This window comes from Telopea speciosissima, chromosome 6, assembly GCF_018873765.1.
Source record: "Telopea speciosissima isolate NSW1024214 ecotype Mountain lineage chromosome 6, Tspe_v1, whole genome shotgun sequence".
NCBI classification, from domain to species: domain Eukaryota; kingdom Viridiplantae; phylum Streptophyta; class Magnoliopsida; order Proteales; family Proteaceae; genus Telopea; species Telopea speciosissima.
In genome coordinates this window covers 1595211-1614131 of record NC_057921.1, presented here as the reverse complement: position 1 = coordinate 1614131, position 18921 = coordinate 1595211, and the positions used below count along the sequence as shown (strand labels likewise).

Here is an 18921-nt window from a genome sequence, read left to right as displayed (position 1 = left end):
ATTTGGTGCTAATTGTAATTATCCATTAATAATTAAATAAAGAATCTAATTAATACTTTCCCTATTAGATTCTGCTTCTTCACCTGTGTAGCACTTTGAGTTTAAACAGAACTGCCAGACTGAGAGAGAGAGAGTCAGACTCTCATTAGGGTTCTATTAAATCTATCTAGGATTTAATTAAACCCTATTATTATAAATAGGGGACCATAAAACGTAGAAGAAAGAAGCTCTCCACGTTTTTGGAGCAGACACTCTCTCTCCTGCATTTTTGGTTTCTCTCTCTCCCTCTTGTGATCTCTCTTCTTCTTCTTGCTTCTCTCACCTGTGTTTGAGAGTTAGAGTTTGTGAAACCCTAGATCTGTGCTGAGGATTTTGAGGGCATCTGGGATTGGCGTGTAGAACCTTGGTAGCACCATTGGAGGTTCAGATCTGTTTGCTTGGAGCGCTCATTGGAAGAAGAACCACTGTCTATTGGAGGAGCAACACTTGAGGCTCACCAGGTTAGCAGTTCTTTATTAATTCCTTCTGTTCATTGATTATTTATATTTATGGGATGCAAAAGAAACTCGAATAAATTAATTTCCGCTGCGCATTCGAGTATGGGATGGATCCCTCTTGCCATGTGATGGACTAGAGACAAATTTCTCCATCCCTATTGTGATAATTAATTTTATGGAATGCAATAGGGAAGGAGAAACCCTAATAGGGATGCACCAGGGTTCCCATGGGCGACCATGGAAAACCCTAAAATTAAAATGGGGCACCCATGGGACACCATGGGCTAACCCAGGGCGTGCAAAACCCTAAAGATAAATATCTTGGTCTCCCTAGGGAGCCATGGTTTGATCCCTGGACCATTGTTTGACCAACAGTGTGGTATCAGAGCCACCTTTCCCACCCATGAATATTAGATAATTAATGGTTAATATGATTATCATGAGTGGGATGCAAGTTGGCACATGGGTGGTTAGGATATGGTTGTTGTAACAACCTTCCCATGTGCACATGGGTAGTTACAAGGTTGTTAGTGTAACAACTTACCCATGTGATGATGGATTTGGTTTGTTTTGTTTATTCCAATTATTGAAGTATGTATCCAATTAGGTTGTGATTACTAATTTTTATTTTAAAATTTTTTAATCATGTTCTATATGTGGGGGGGGAGCGCACGCTGCCAAGCCTCTGCGCACGCCCTTCCCCATGAACCTACCCTTATGCGCATCCCCTTGCGGGCTGCGGGCCTGCAGGCTACTGTCTGTGGGCTTTAGCCTACGGGCAGCAGGCCTGTGGCCTGCAGCCCAAGGCTGCTGTCCATGGGCCCTGTGCCTATGGGCTGCACAGGGAGTGCCTGCAGCCTGCGCAAGTGGGCTGCATGTACCCCCCTTGTTTTCCCTCCAGTTTAACAATAAAAAATTAAAAAAATTAAAAAAATAAAAAAAAAAACAGATTTTTCAAAACAGAATTTTATTATTTTGTTTTGTTTTTGGAGGATGATGATGGGTGAAGAGATTCCCTCTTTACCCACTTGCAATTAAAATGCGATTTTAATTTTATAGGCTTGGATACATGTTATCACATGCGATGTGGTGATTCAATAATTGATGGAATCCATGTTTTAATTTTTGGTTCACTTGCTTTAATGCCTATGCATGAAATTATATTATGATGTGATTATGGGAATGACATTCTAATAAATGGATGGATTGTTTATGCATATGATACATGGGATTACGGGTGGATGTGATGCTTCTCTCTCTTTCTCTCTCTCCCCCTTTCTTTTTTATAAACAAATGTACTCCACCCCATGGGCAGCCCAAATGGTGAGTTGGTTTCTCCATGCGGGGTTTCTTTATTATTATGGAAAGGAAAGTGTATAGAATTTTTTCTAGGTTTCCATTGTAATTTTAGAGGTGTTAGGACTCCCAGGGCATGTAGATGGTGATCCACATGTGGCGCTCAAAGCTTATGGAGATGCTAGTCACCTATTTTAAAGACGTGATCGGGCAGAGGAGATGATCGAGGCGTGGCATCCATGACATGATAAATGCACCCAAAGTTATTAGTTTTATTTTTATTGGGAGGGTTCTTTAATTGCTTCTGATAAAAATGCCGCCATCCCATAATCACTTTTAATTAATGTTGATTAATTCTGTTGTTTAAATCTATCCATGTATGTGAGAGTTAATTAATCCCTCTTTATTCACAATACATGTATGATATGGACTAGTCTTAATCGGTAGACATGTCCATGGCCTCCTATTGAAGATAAATGTAGAAAGTGTGTGACATGACCCCGCATAAGCTGACAGGGGACATTGCCAGGACCTCTGTCACACATTTATCTATATTTACCTCTATCTAGATATGTTAGGGTATGGATAGTGAGAGGGCACTGCGACAGTGGGCCATCTTTCATGATTCCATGATTCTAACTAATGCAATAGGTAAGTACATGACTTGGGTGTATGTCAGCCGACAGGATCTGGATATGACACCCAGGTGGCCGAAAATATTGGAAGCCCATAAGGCGGACAGCTTAGTCCACACTACCAAGGTGTGTATAATGACTCCCGACAGGGTAAGTTATGCATGCAAGGGTTGTAGGTATCCAATTCATCTTTTAGGTTATGAGGAAAACCCAAATCATGAAAGACCATTGATGTGTGTGCTCAATTTATTATTTTCAATGGTCATTAATTAGCATGTGGTTATTTACTTGTGCATGTGTAGATTAATATACGATGGTTGCCATTAATTCCAACCTGTTAACACTCATTAGCAAATACAAACTTAATGGTACAAACTATGTCGATTGGTACCAGAGCATTAAGTTGCTCCTGACTGCTGAAGGACTGTACACAGTTCTAGATGAACAAGTTCCTCCTCAACCCGACCTGAACGATTTTGAGGCAAATGAAGAGATGCAAGAGTTCCTCATGAGGGATTCCAAGGCATCACTCTATATCCTAGGATCGTTGGAAAAGTCAGTTGTAGACTCAGTCAAGGATATATGCACTGTTGGGGGTAAAATGGATAAGCTTGCTAAATTGTTCAACAAACAGTTGACACACGCACATTCTGATGTGGTGAGTCAAATCCATAACTCCAAGATGTCCCAGGGGACTCCAGTGATGGATCATGTAATGAAAATGATCAATCTGTTTGAAAAATTGGAATCCATGGGGACTGATTTCAGCCTGCGATACAAGACTGATGTGATCTTAGCGTCACTCACTTCTGCCTACGCACCTTTTAGGATGTCCTACAAGATGTCCGAGAAGGAGATGGAGCTCACCGAGCTTGCTAATGCACTGGTAGAGGCTGAAGCGTCCTTGAAAAAGGACAAGGCTGAGGTCAATGCAACTGAGGCAAAGCCTTCTTCAAATGGAAAGAAGAAGAAAAAGGGAAGTAAGGGTAAGACCCTGAAAGCCAAGGGTGGGAAGTCTGGCAATAAAGGCAAAGGCAAGTGCTTCTATTGCAAGAAGGAGGGTCACTGGAAAAGAAACTGTCGTGCTTACCTGGAAACTTTGAAAGACAAGAAGCCAGATGAAACTGAGGCTGCTAAAGAAGATACATGTGATGTTCACGTTCTTTATGAGTCTAATTTATCTTTTGAACCGACCAATTCTTGGTTGGTGGATAGTGGATCCACTGTTCACATTTGCAATGATTTACAGGGGTTCAAGGAGACAAGGAACTTGGAAAGAAATGAAGTACGTCTTCGGATGGGCACTGGAGCTGAGACCATGGCGTTGGCTGTGGGAACTTTTATTTTAAATTTTAGTTTTGCTAGTTTAGTTTTAAAGGATTGCTATTATGTACCATCTTTCAAGAGGAAGATAATTTCAGTTTCAAAACTTGTTTTGGACAGATATAGTTTTTCCTTTAATTCTAAATTGATTATTTGTTTTAATAATTTCTTTGTGGCATCCGGATATATGCAAAGTTGTTTGTATTTTCTAGATTGCCCTATTAGAATGAATGTTGTTTCAAATGTTGATTTGAAACGGAAAGCAGCTCCAGTGAACTCAACATATCTGTGGCATCTAAGATTGGGTCACATTAATGTGGACCGAATCAGTAGATTGGTGAGGGATGGGCCCTTAGAGAGTCTGAGGGTGGAACCATTCCCCACCTGTGAGTCATGCCTTTAGGGTAAAATGACCAAGAAACCCTTTAGCAATAAAAGTGCTAGAGCCACAGATCTGTTGGAGTTGATACACACTGACGTGTGTGGACCCATAAACATACAAGCAAGATATGGGTATGAGTACTTTATCACGTTCACCGATGATTACTCTAGATATGGTTACATATGCTTGATGCGTAGAAAATCGCAAGCCTTTGATAAATTCAAAGAATTCCAAGCCGAGGTCAAAAGACAGCTCGATAAACGCATCAAGTCCTTACGATCAGATCGTGGAGGGGAGTATCTATCGGATGAGTTTAAAGAACATCTCATATCCCAAGGGATAGTTAGTCAGCTAACTAATCCAGGCATACCACAACAAAATGGTGTATCCGAACGACGCAATCGGACCCTATTGGATATGGTCAGGATGATGCTCACTTATAGTGAGCTGCCTCTTTCTTTCTGAGGGTACGCTTTAGAGATGGCGATATATATCTTGAATAGGGTTCCATCTAAGTCTGTAGCCAAGACACCCTTTGAGTTGTGGAAAGGGCAAAAGCCCAGTATTCAACACCTTAGGGTATGGGGTTGCATAGCACATGTGCGAAAGCAACAGACAAACAAGTTAGAATCCAGGACTTCGAGATGCTATTGCTTAGGCTACCCCAAAGGCACGATAGGCTATTATTTCTATGACCCAGTTGACCAAAAGGTCATTGTAAGTAAACATGTCACATTTTTGGAGCAAGAAATGATGACCCAGAGGTCCGAACCAGTAGTCATAAAAGAGCTATCAGATGGCTCAGAAACGTCACTTCTAGAAGTGAGACCAACTGACATACCCACTGAAATACTAACACCTGAGGAACCTCGACGCAGTGGGAGGACTATTAGACCACCCACCAGGCTAACTGTTCTAACCGAAGAGGAAACAGTGGAAGAGTTCCACATGGTATCGGTCGAATCAGATGATGATCCGATGACATACTCTGAGGCTCTAAAGGATGTTCATGCTACTAGGTGGCTGGAAGCAATGCGCTCTGAAATTGATTCGATGCATTCCAACAAGGTCTGGACTCTAGTCCATCCACCATTTGGCGTCAAGCCGATTGGATGTAAATGGATCTTCAAGAGCAAGAAGGGCACAGATGGAAAGGTCAAGAGATTCAAAGCGAGACTGGTGTCAAAGGGTTATACCCAGAAAGAGGGTATAGTCTATGAGGAAACCTTTTCACCAGTAGCAATGATGAAATCCATCAGGATTTTATTGGCTATCGCAACACACTTTGATTATGAGATCTGGCAGATGGATGTGCAGACTGCATTTCTAAATGGGTTCCTTCAAGAGGAAATCTACATGGAACAGCCAGAGGGGTTCTCTTCCTTGGAGGAAGAAAGCAAGGTGTGCAAATTACAGAGGTCCATTTATGGGCTGAAGCAGGCTTCCAGGAGCTGGAACATTAGGTTTGATCAATCAATCAAATCATTTGGTTTTGATCAAAACTTGGATGAACCATGTGTTTACAACAAGATCAGTGGGAGGGCAGTATGTTTTCTTGTTTTATACGTAGATGACATATTGCTGATTGGTAACGATGTAGGTTTTCTTTCATCGGTAAAATAGTGGTTATCCACAACATTTTCGATGAAAGACCTTGGTGAAGCTAGCTATATCCTTGGGATCAAACTCGTAAGAGATCGCTAGAAAAGGATGCTAGGCTTGTCATAGGCTACCTATATAGACAAAGTCCTGGCCAGATTTAGTATGGAGAACTCCAAGAGGGGAAGTATTCCCTTCAGACATGGAGTCCATCTTTCTAGATCTCAATGTCCTCAGTCTCAGACAGACATTGAATAGATGAAGAGGATTCCCTATGCCTCAGCAGTAGGGAGTCTTATGTACGCCATGTTGTGTACGAGGCATGGTAAGTCGTTATCAATCTAACCCTGGACGCGAGCATTGGAGTGCTGTCAACAATATCCTCAAGTACCTAAGAAGGACTAAGGAATATTTCTTGGTTTTTGGATCTGATCAGTTGTCAGTATTAGGATACACAGATTCGGATTTCCAAACTGACAAGGATGACAGAAAATCCACATCCGGGATGGTATATCTAATGGGTGGAGGTGCCATTGTGTGGCGGAGTGCGAAACAAAAGTCTACAGCCGATTCTACTATCGAAGCAGAATACCTTGCAGCTTGTGATGCAGCAAAAGAAGGTGTTTGGCTGAGGAAATTCCTATCAGATTTGGAGGTAGTCCCTGATCTTGTCAAGGGCCCTATTCCCCTGTTATGTGACAACAGAGGGGCCATTGCACAAGCTAAGGAGCCTAGGGCTCATCAGAGGAACAAGCACGTGCAGCGGAAGTATCACCTCATCAGAGAGATTATCCAGCAGGGTGACGTGAGTATCTCCAAAGTGGACACAACTGAAAATGTGTCTGATGCCATGACAAAGGGTTTGTCACCAGGAGTGTTTGAGAAACACATGGAGGGCATGGGTTTAAAATGTATGGGGAATTGGCTTTGATGTACAAGTGGGAGATTATTGGACAAGTGTGTGTCCATCAAACCCGGTTCGGTCCGGTTCAACCTGGTTCACCTTTGTATTGAACAGTTATACATTTTAGTTTAATATTGTCACATGCGATATAAATTTTTTTAGCATTATGTGTCCGTATGTTATACTTAAAATGGTAGTCACGACTAGGGTTTGGGCTGGGCACCCTTATCATATGGTCGTCGCATTGGGTATGCCTAGACATGTGATGTCAGGGTATGAATGCGAGTGCTCACATGTTTGATGTGTGCATTGGCGAAGAATCTACTCTGTCGATTCCCTCATGTATTACTGCCAGATGTAGGAAGGGATAGACATATGTCACCGACACCTTGTACCTGAGGGAACCCTATCACTGCAAAGTGTGATCGCATTCTTTGGTTCATCAATGACTGAGACTCAAGCGTGTCAAAGTCGGTGTTCTGGGAATGCGTGAACACTTTGTGAGTGAAGGAGTTATCCAACACGGTCACCACTGCCCAATTGGGGAACACCAAGATAGAGACTGTCTGTGCATGGTCGGATCAGAATCTGGATCCAGTACCATTTTGGAAATGGTTTTGCAAAATTTATTTTACATAAAATGATACATTATTTATAGTTATTTCAAATAAAGTGTTTTATCGAGTTTTACGGGACCCGATCGGATGCATAGACGCTCTTATATGGACATGTACTATGGATTGGGGTTTGGCAGTACATGTGTACATGCCCTAGATTCCATAATGATGGTGTTGATTAGTGGGGGGGTTGTATATGATAAATTGTTATCATATAGGGAGTTATTTGGAATTTGCTAATTTAATTGGCTTTTTATTTAATTAATGAATTTGGTGCTAATTGTAATTATCCATTAATAATTAAATAAAGAATCTAATTAATACTTTCCCTGTTAGATTCTGCTTCTTCACCTGTGTAGCACTTTGAGTTTAAACAGAACTGCTAGACTGAGAGAGAGAGAGTCAGACTCTCACTAGGGCTCTATTAAATCTATCTAGGATTTAATTAAACCCTATTATTATAAATAGGGGACCATAAAATGCAAAAGAAAGAAGCTCTCCATGTTTTTTGGAGCAGACACTCTCTCTCCTGCATTTTTGGTTTCTCTCTCTCCCTCTTGTGATCTCTCTTCTTCTTCTTGCTTCTCTCACCTGTGTTTGAGAGTTAGGGTTTGTGAAACCCTAGATCTGTGCTAAGGATTTTGAGGGCATCTGGGATTGGCGTGTAGAACCTTGGTAGCACCATTGGAGGTTCAGATCTGTTTGCTTGGAGCGCTCATTGGAGGAAGAACCACTGTCTATTGGAGGAGCAACACTTGACGCTCACCAGGTTAGCAGTTCTTTATTAATTCCTTCTGTTCATTGATTATTAATATTTATGGGATGCGAAAGAAACTCGAATAAATTAATTTCCACTGCGCATTCGAGTATGGGATGGATCCCTCTTGCCATATGATGGACTAGAGATGAATTTCTCCGTCCCTATTGTGATAATTAATTTTATGGAATGCAATAAGGAAGGAGAAACCCTAATAGGGATGCACCAGGGTTCCCATGGGCGACCATGGGAAACCCAAAAATTAAAATGGGGCACCCCTGGGACACCATGGGCTAGCCCAGGGTGTGCAAAACTCTAAAGATAAATATCTTGGTCTCCCTAGGGAACCATGGTTTGATCCCTGGACCGTTGTTTGACCAACAATTAAATACTATTGAAGCCATAGTCGGTGCCACTATGCAATGAGAATCTAAATGCAATACTGCCACTTTATTTCTCAAATCAGATTTGGTCCATGTTTATTAAGGTTTAATGAAGCTTGCTGCCAAAAGATTTGAAGGATGCTGCTATTGTGCTACAGAATATATTGACGATCTCCAAGCTACTGCTGCTGTCCAGATTTGAAGAGGAAGGAGTTGCTGTCTACAGAAGTTAAAAAGGAACTGCTCCACTATATTTGATAGAAGGAAGGTGCTACCTTTGTTATTGTTCTGAAAGCAAGTGCACCTTGTTGCTGCCCATATCTAAGAAGATAGAGAGGACTTACTGTCTTGTGGAGTTGAAAATCCGAGTGCAGAGGAGGCAGCCTTGGGTTTTCTATGTTGCTACTGTCATCCAAGAGGTGCACGTTGAGAAGAGGTATTATTGCTACTACAATTACATTCCCTAGGTGATTTGATTTTAATTGATGCTATTATGATCAAATGGTGCAATGGTGCTGCTATTGTTTTACTGAAGTTTTGGTACTGTAAGAAGTAATATCAGATTGTTCGATTATATGCTGCAATTGCTTCATGTTGTTCCTCTTTGATTTATTGAGAGTAATTATAAAGAGGGTTATATGATTGTTGCTGCTGCCACTATTCTGTACTGTTGCTACCATGACTTGATATATTGCTGATTGTGAACTGGTGTCACTTGGAGATTTGGTTATCATATCCTGTAAGGTGCTGCCATACTTATCTATTTTTTATTGGTGAAGTTGGAGTTGTTGCACCTTGTCTGATAAGGTGTTTGTGGTGATTGTGAGAAGACATAGAAATCAGAGAGGGTGCCACATTGTCTATTTAAATTCTGATTTTTACATTTTTACATGTATGTTTACTTTGGGACTTGGGTAGACATCATGTATTAGGGGTTTTTGTTGTAAACCTTGATTTATTGGTGATTGGCTGTAAACACTGTTACGTGGGTGCGTGACTAGTGTCTCGGGGGTTGTAGCTCCAAACACCGTGGGTGCTGTGTTTAATTTTTGTAAGGGGTGGGTGCTCCTCACTGGTGGGTGCTAGTGGAATTGTTCTGTATCATGCTTATACATATAGGCCACTTCTCGAGTCGGTGCTCAAATGGTCATTACATCGTGGATGTAGCCTTCGGGTGAACCACGTAATTCTCTGTGTGCCTTGTGGATTGTGTTTGTGCTTTCAGATATTTGTTGACGAGAGTGGCACGTCAGGGAACGATTTTAGACATCACTGATTCACCCCCCCTCTCAGTGATCCAATGGGTACAACAAGTGATATCAAAGCAGAGGTTCCCTATCATCGCTTGACCACGTGGGAAGTATCCAGAGTACCCAATGGCCAATCGTGAAGGATCTTCATCCAACAAAGCACCACTATTTGATGGAACAAATTATGCATTTTGGAAGCTTCGGATGTGAACCTACCTGAGGTCACTCAGCTATGTCTGGATGTCAGTTGAGACTGGTTACACACTTGTGGAAGGTCCATTGACGGAGAATGCTTAGAAGAAAGCCTACGAAAATGACAGTTAGGCTCAAAATGCATTGATGAGTGGACTAGTTCGACAGCAAACTTGTGAAAATCATGGGCTATACCATTGCCAAACAAATTGGGACAAGCTGTAGTGTTCATGATGGCGACGCCAAGATGAAAGAAGTAAAGCTAAAAACTCATAGAGCCCAGTTCGAGTGCCTAAAGATGACTGATGATGAAACTATCGAGGCTTATATGTTGAGGGTTAATGAGGTAGTCAACGCCATTAGAGGACTTGGGGAAGAAATCAAAGACCCTGTGATTGTAAAGAAAGTGTTAAGATCATTGCCACCCCGGTTCGATTCGAAGGTGTCTTCCATTGAAGAAGCAAAGGATCTTGATACATTTAGCATGGATGAACTGCATGGTTCCCTTTCAACATTCAAGATGCAAATTGACAGGCCTAAAGCTACTGACAAGACAACTGCATTCAAGGCTCAAAAGAAAAAGCAGATTGAGCCCAAGTCTGATGAAGATGATATTGATGTTGATAGTGATGATGGTGAAACGAACTTCGTCAGAAAACTGAAGCGAGGCAAAGGTAAGTATAAAGGTAAATTACCATTTAAGTGCTTCAATTTTGGAGGTGTTGGTCACTTTGCTGCCAAGTGTCCACATAAGGGCAAAGATGCTGATGAAGAACCCAAGCAATTCAAAAAGAAAAAAACATTCTTCAAGAAAGGGAAATCGAAGAGTAAGGGACTCATTTCCAAGCACCAAAATAGCACTTCAGATGACAGTTCTGAAGATGAGTCAAATGATGATACTACAGATGAGTCACTATTCATGGTACTAAGTGATATTACTAAGAAGTCTAATGAGCACCCCACCACTGGTTCTGACAATGATGAGGAGGAGGCTGAGGTAGACTTAGAAGGAGAGCATATTGCAGCTCTTGATGGGCTAAAGACTGAATGCAAAAGCCATAAGAAGACTACAAAGCAACTCATGAAAGCTGAGAAGAAAATACTTGAGATGAAGGTTCAGATTGAAGAGTTCAAGAAGGTTGTTGATGAGCTTGAAACTCAACTCTCCCTTAAGTCTGGTGATTACTGCAAGCTCGAGGAAGAGGTTGTTATGCTTAGAAACAAAGTGGACAAATCTATTGAGAGCACTCCTTCAGTCATTGATCCTCAAACAGACAAACTTGATGAGATATTGAGCTAGCAGAGACCTGTGCACATCAAGTTTGGCCTAGGTTATGAGGGCGAGTCATCAAAGCAAATGGTGAAAGGCAAAGGTACTATTGAAGATCCCATACAGTTGAAGAAAGTAACCCCCAGACAGAATAGAAGAAAAATGGCACACCAAAAATCTTGGAGGTATGCACCATCTACATGGTCAGCTGCACCACTCAGGTACACTCCATTTTATGGCTATGGTTATAGTTGCAATACTTATGGTCATAAACTTTAAGAATGTAGGATGAACAGTGGCCCTAGAAACTACTCCTCTAGGAATTAATTTTTCCCTTTGATGGATGGCGTGTTAAGATGCTATAAATGTAACATGTATGGACATATTGCCAAATATTGTAGAAGAATGTTGCACACTAACAATATGCAGGAAAGAAAGAATCTTGTTCAGCCTAAAACAACCACTGTGAAAACTATTTGGGTGAAAAAGAAGGATGTTGTGGAGGCCAGTTCTATGGTACTGAAGATAGCTCTCAAAGCTCAAAACAAGCCAATGCCTTTGCTTCTCGATAGTGGTTGCCCATGTCATATGATAGGTAACAAAGAAATGTTTGAGAAGTTCTAGCAGTATGATGGAGGCTCCGTCCGTTTTGACAACAATAATGGAGGAAAAATAGTTGGCAAAGGCACAGTCAATTTTGAAAAAAAGCAAAGTCCCATGATGTGCTCTACATGATAGGGTTGAGACATAACTTGCTCAATATCAGTCAGATCTGTGATAAAGGGCATGATGTCATCTTCAACACCTATGAATGTGAGATCAGGAAATCAAGCAATGGTAAGCTCGTAGCAGTAGGTACGAGAACTTCTAGAAACCTTTACATGTTGACTGATGAAATGGAAGGTTCTTGTTTATTTGAACAACAGGATGAAAACTGGCTATGGCACAAAATGCTAGGTCATATGAGCTTTGATAACCTAGTCAAGATCAGTTCGAAGAACACAGTAAGAGACATTCCAAAAATCAGCAAGCTTGTAGAGTCTATTTGTAGCTCATGTCAGAAAGGCAAGCAGACCAGAGTAACTCATAGGGTAAAGGAACACTATAGTACAGAGCCACTGTAGTTGGTATAGGCACTACATCGGTTCTAGATCTTCAAAAATCAGGCTGAGAACATGATTGGCAAAAGGATCAAGTGCTTGAGATGTGACAAAGGTGGTGAATTCACTCTAGATGAGTTCACAGACTATTGCAATAAGCACTGCATCAGAAGACAATTTTCAGCATCCAAGATAACTAAGTAGAATGGGTAGTCAAAAGAAAAAATAGAACAGTATAGGAGATGGCTCGCACCATGATGAATGAGAGCAATGTTTCTACCACATTTTGGAAGGAAGTAGTCCTCACTGCTGTTTACATACAAAACCGATGCATGCTCAAACCCCATGAGAGAAAAACACCCTATGAGCTATGGTTTGGGAGGAAAGCTATTGTTAAGCACTTAAGAGTGTTTGGTAATTGATGCTACTTAAAGAGGCTAGATCAGAATTTGGGGAAATTTGAAGATCGAGTTGATGAAGGCAGTTTCTTAGGTTACTCCAATCAGAGCAACGCATATAGGTGCTACAATAAAAGACTGAAGCAGCTTGTTGAAAGTGCTGGTGTCACTATTGATGAGAAGAAGGCAGCATCCAAAGACCCCACTAGAGAGCTACCAATGTTCAAGGATTTCACTGATGACCCTGAAGATAGTGAAATCAAGGAGGACAATACACCTGAGTTAGTTGAACCAGCAGATGAAGACTCAGAAGAACAGATAGAAGACACTACAGTTACCCCCAACAAATGGCAGAGGAATCATCCAAGGCAGCAAATCATTGTTGACCCAAGTGTCGGCGTTCAAACCAGGAGGATGAAGACTGCTAACACCTACTCTATGTTGTCTCTTGTAGAGCCCAAATCAGTTGCAGAGGCAATACAAGATATAAGTTGGGTGAAAGCAATGGAAGAGGAGCTTGATCAGATAGAGAAGAACAAGACTTGGACTTTAGTACCAAGACCAATTAATAAGAATATTATTGGTACAAAGTGGGTCTTCAGAAACAAGCTAAATGAGGTGAAGTAGTGAGAAACAAGGCAAGATTGGTATGCAAGGGCTATGCCCAGGTAGAAGGCATTGATTTTGAAGAAACCTTTGCTCCAGTTGTAAGAATGGAGGCTATCAGATTGTTCCTAGCTTTTGCAGTGCATCGAGGTTTTAGAATATATCAGATGGATGTCAAGTCAGCATTCTTGAATGGGATGCTGGAGGAGGAAGTCTATATCGAGCAGCCAGATGGATTCCAATTGAGTGAAGATCCTACCATGGTGTGTAGACTGAAGAAAGCACTATATGGACTAGAATAAGCACCGAGAGCATAGTATTCATGCTTGGATACCTATCTATGTCAGTTGGGATTCAAGAACGGATTCATGGATAGTAATCTCTACATCAAGTCCGAGAACAACAGTCAGATAGTTGTGGTAGTCTACGTTGACAACATCATTTTTGGAGGCCACGTGGAGGAGTTGTGTAAGGACGTTGCAGAAAGAATGAAAATAGAGTTTGAGATGTCCATGGCCGGTGAGTTATCATATTTTCTTGGTTTGCAAATTCGTCAGATGAAAGATGGCATATTCATTTCTCAAATCAAGTACGTGAAAGAGACACTCAAGAAATTCATGATGGAAGATTGTAAGCCGGTGAGTACACCTATGGTGACAGGATGCAAGTTGAGCAAGGATGATGAGTCACCCCTAGTTGATCAGACAATGTACAAATCCATGATCGGGAGTATATTATATCTGACTGCATCACGACCAGATATCTTGCAAGTTGTATGCAAGGTTGCACACTATTGAGAGATATCGGACTGTTATCCCTTCCTTTCTTAGCTATACACATGTGATCATAAAATCTTACCTTATGAAGCACAATCCCTTTGCATAGATTTGATTGACACACAATCCCTTTGCATAGGGTAACACAATATTTGATTGTAATTGCATTGTATTTTATTCCTAGTTTATAACAGCTAGGATCTCATCCTCTATACTGTGTATATATACTCCCCATTGGGAGAGATCAAGTTATGGAATCACATTGAAACTAATATGGTATCAAGAGCCTAAAAACTCCATCGAGTTCTACCCTCCCCCCTCCCTCTCTTCACCTTTTTTTTTCTCCATGGGGGACGATTCATCCAGCCCTCTTTCCACAGCTGCTACTTCCTCCTCCCTCACCACCGGTTCTGCTCCCTCCTTTCACAATGCTCATCACTACATTTCTCTAAAACTTAACTCTAAAAATTCGCTTTTGGCAAACTCAGATTGAGCCCTTTCTCAATGGGCAGGACTTGTTTGGTTACCTGGATGGCACTAATCCGTGCCCTACTGAAGCCTCTGTAGTAGCAACCTAGCGATGCCAGGACTCCATGATCCAAAGTTTTCTCATAGCCTCCCTCTCTGAGGAGGTTTTTCCCCTCAACCTTGGCAAGCGCACCAGTCAAGAAATATGGCAGACTCTCTCTATAGCCTTTTCTTCTCCATCTGAGAGCCATTTCATGTCTCTTACCATGGCGCTCCAGGAGATTCAACAAAAATCTGATGTACCCGTATATCAATTTTTACAGCGAGCCAAGTCTATTGCGGCTGAGTTGAATGCCGCTGGTCACACACTTCGACCCAGCACGTTCAATCTACACATGTATAAGGGACTTAAGCCTGAGTTCCAGGCTATGGTCTCATCTTTGTTAACAAGGACTGATCCAATATCATATGATGACCTTCATGCAATGTTGCTGAGCCATGAGTTCTTGCCTGGCACCTCTCTGAATAAATCTATAGTGACTGACTCTACAATCGGCGGATCTTCTCCATCTACAAACACTGGGCAACGCTCTTCCTCTCCTGGCCCTCATGGCTCATCATCCTCTCAACGTGGTGGTCATGGTGGTAGGGGAGGGAGGGGTTGTGGTAGTCGCGGTTGAGGTTTCCCAAATGCCCAACCTGGTCTTTTTTGGTGTTCTATTTGCCGACGAATAAACCACTCAACTGATCGGTGCTAGTATCGTCAATAGCCTACATTTGCACCTACAAATCAACCTTCTTACTCACCTATTCCTGCAGCCAACTACACCTATCCTACCCACATGGCCTATACAGCCCAACCATCAGCCTACCATCATCCCAACCCACCACTATTGCCTAATCCATCTCCGCCCTCCCCTCTCCCTTGGTACCCTGACACTGGTGCTAGCCATCACGTCACACCTGATCTACATTCTCTATCACAGTATGATGAGTATAATGGTCAGGATCAGTTGCATGTCATTAATGGTAATGGTTTAACAATTACTCACATTGGTTCTTCTTTATTTCCTTCCAATACTTCTCCTTTCTTTACTTTAGAAAATGTTTTGCATGTTCCCTCAATATCTAAATCTCTTCACTCTGTTCATAAGTTTTGTCGTGATAACAATGTATTCTTTGAATTTCACCCTTCTCACTTTCTTGTGAAGGATCAGGTCACCAAGTCAACCCTTCTTTCCAGTCCAAGTAAAGGTGGTCTCTACGAGCTTCGTCCTCCTTCCAGTTCTCCCACTGCTCACCATGCTGTTCGCAGTTCCTTTAATATTTGGCATTGTCGCCTAGGACACCCACATGAGCAGCTTCGCTGTCTTATGTTAAAAATAAATAATTTATCATCTTCATCATCACGTTCAAAATGGAAAGGGCTAAGGGGCAAGAGAAAAAAGGTGGTCAATGTCCTCAATACCATTCTAACAGAGCACAAGAGGGGGAAACAGGGGTGTAAGAAAAGTTTGGATGGGGAGGCAATGGTTAAGGGTTCTCTAAATGTGAAAGCTATGTCGGGGGATGTAGCCTTTAAACCAAACAAATGTTGTACCACGGGACAGGTGGGGCATGAAGTGTAACAAAGTCCCAAGCTGAGGAAGAGATAAAAAAAACCCTTTAAGGGAGGGGAGCCAAGTAAACCAAACAATGTTGTACTAAGGGATAGGTGGGGCATGAAGTCTGAAAAAGTCCCAAACTGAGGAAGAGATAAAAAACCCTTTAGGGGAGGGAAGCCAGGTAATCTTGTCTGAGAGAGTGGTGGAGGGGGGGGGGGGAAAGCCCAGACTTGGGATAGACAAGGGGGAAAGGGGGAAGGGGGAGACCAGGATCCAAGGGAGATGATTGAGGAGAGGGGCAGATTTAGGGAATCCAGAGGAGTAAACCGATCAAGCACCAAGGATATTGTGAAGGACTCCAAGGGGGTGTCAAGGGTCAAGCCAGAGGGAAATAGAAGTCCCATTGCCTATTGCAGCTGAGGTAACTGAAAGAGCTAAGGTACGAAGGAGGAGGATCTTATGCCAAACCCAGGAGGGATTAGCTGGAAGCGGGACCGTCCAGATGGAGTCCCGTTTGGGGAGCTAGGAGTAGACCCAGTTAATCCAGATAGAGTCGTGTTTAGAGGAGTTTTCCAGATTAGCTTGAGGATGCCAACAATGTTATAATCTCGGATTCTGCGAATGCCAAGGCCCCCCTCGAATTTTGAAAGACAAATGGAAGCCTAGCTGATCAGGTGGAGAAATTTGGAGGATTCTTTACCTTTCCATGGGAAGGAGCAAAAGAGGGATTCCATCGCAGAGATGGTAGAATTTGAAAGGTCGTAAATACCGCACCAGTAAATGTAGGATGATTGAAGGACTTATTTGATCAGAGCAACCATTTATACTATTAAATGTTTTTTCTTCACTTGTAATGCATATTTTTGTGGTTTTCATTGAATTTTATGTGCTCTAGTACTAAATTATTTGTAGCATAGGCTATATTTTAGAAAGTATACAACAAGGTACACTGTACACTACCAAGCTAGGGTACAAAACCAAACTAGTATTTTGGGTAATGACCCCAAATCTGGATAAGGTAAAAAGTCTTACCTAGGGTACAAAACCAAACTAGTATTTTGAACATTTACATGTGTTTATATAGCCTAAAATAGGGTTTCCATGAAGTTTCAGGCCTTAAGTTGGCCTGAAACCCACCGAAATGACCTACCAAAACCTTGAAGAAAAATACAACATTTCGACCGAAATATCCAAAATTTTGGATATTTCGATCAAACTGAAATACCGAAACAAAACGAGATTTTAAACATTGATCAGTAACCAGGAACCATAGTATCACAGCCTTCAAGTAACATAGCTCCAACAACAACCATACAGGAGGAATCAACACTTGTCAGAGTTTTCCCTTGGAGTCGATTTTTGCAATCCTTGGTTGTGGGTGACATAATCTTCAAATCAGTAACCATAATTAATGTAGGCAAGAATAAAACACTCCATTAATGGGGGAAAGGAGTGGTTTTAATCCATAGTAACCATAGCTATAGGTGGCTATACACCACGAGAGAATATCATGAAGGTGAGATCAGCAGGAGAAGAGTGGAAGAGACTCCAATCTAATTATAGAATCTCTAATACCATGTTATAATATCAAAAACTAATAAACAAATTAGAGGAAGAAGAAGAAAGAAGAGAAGAGAAGAGAAGCAAATCTTGAGAGAGAAGGGACCTGAGCCTGAACTGTATGTTCTCACGCAGGTCAGCTACTTTAGTCTTAATAACAAAATAAGAAGAATAAAAGGACTGTAATGCCCCTGCATCAAACCGACATAGCAAAAGACTGAAATAAATTACAATAAAAGACCTATCTGCCCCTAGACTCAAACTTCAGCATGCAACATTTATATTGGTATGCTTTTATGGATGTTATGCAAAGAAAATTACAGGAATCCTTTGACAACACTTCAATTCAAGGATCGAGGATCCAAAGATCTCAATCAGATTAATTGGTTCGGATCAGAACCAAAATACACAAAGGTGAACGAAGAGAAATAAGATCTAGACATTCATCAGATGTGAGAATCAGTGGAAGAGAGAAAAAAACAGATCTGAATCCTCCGATCGAGCCCCCTCACTCTGGTTTCCTTCCCTCCTATTTATAGCCTTCTCCCTTATTCCAATTTTCATATTGCATTTCTGAGAATACCCCTTCCGCAATCTTGATTCCCTACTCATGGGCTTAAACTTCGTTGTAGTAGATCTTTTACCCCACTCTTTTGTTTACCATTCCTTCCTTGATTCCTTCTTTCCACGTGTCCTCACAGGATTGAATAATGAGAAATTGTTCATATCATTTGCCCCCTACTCCATATGTATTAGATGTTGAACATAAGGAGTTATTATTCTTTCTTTGAATTTTAGCCTTGTAAGTCACGGCCTTGATGCTCTGGATCGTAGCGTATACCTTTGATGATCAACACGACTTACTTGTTTGGCTTTATTGGAATATCTTCATTTGTCGACCATGCTCAGAATTGTGGCCACTTTTCCCGTTTATGCGTGTGATCATATATGGTAACCATCTTTGTGGAAGATGACTGGGTTGTCATTTCTCTGCCGCCACATGTAACCTTTTGTCTCTTTCTTCTCCAAAAAAGTCATTTTTGTTGGATTTCGCGCTTTTCTTCGAGAAGTACTTGGAAAAGTCAAGATTTGAACTCTTCTTCCTCTAGGTGCTTACTTGTTGTCTAAGCTTCTTTTGATGATTTGGTGCATCCCCTTATCATTTCCATTTCTTGGTTTTCGTTATTTGATCTAGACCACACATTTGAATTTATGGGGGTCATCTAGAACATCCCTTTTTGCACTCGAGTACTTAAATACTCCGTCTCCTTCATCTTCCTATTCTTCTTTACCGTTCTTTGAAC

The 18921-nt window shown here is 41.5% G+C and overlaps 1 protein-coding gene across 1 annotated transcript; it reads left to right on the top strand.

Moving 5' to 3' along the window:
- Window positions 1-10019: 10019 nt before the first annotated feature.
- On the top strand, window positions 10020-11135 carry LOC122664495. Its single transcript, XM_043860336.1, has one exon. The coding sequence runs from the start codon at window positions 10020-10022 to the stop codon at window positions 11133-11135; it is 1116 nt and encodes a 371-aa protein (XP_043716271.1).
- Window positions 11136-18921: the final 7786 nt, after the last annotated feature.

Coding starts and splice junctions, on each gene's coding strand:
- LOC122664495 (XM_043860336.1), top strand. CDS start 10,020: ATGGGCTATACCATTGCCAAACAAATTGGGACAAGCTGTAGTGTTCAT.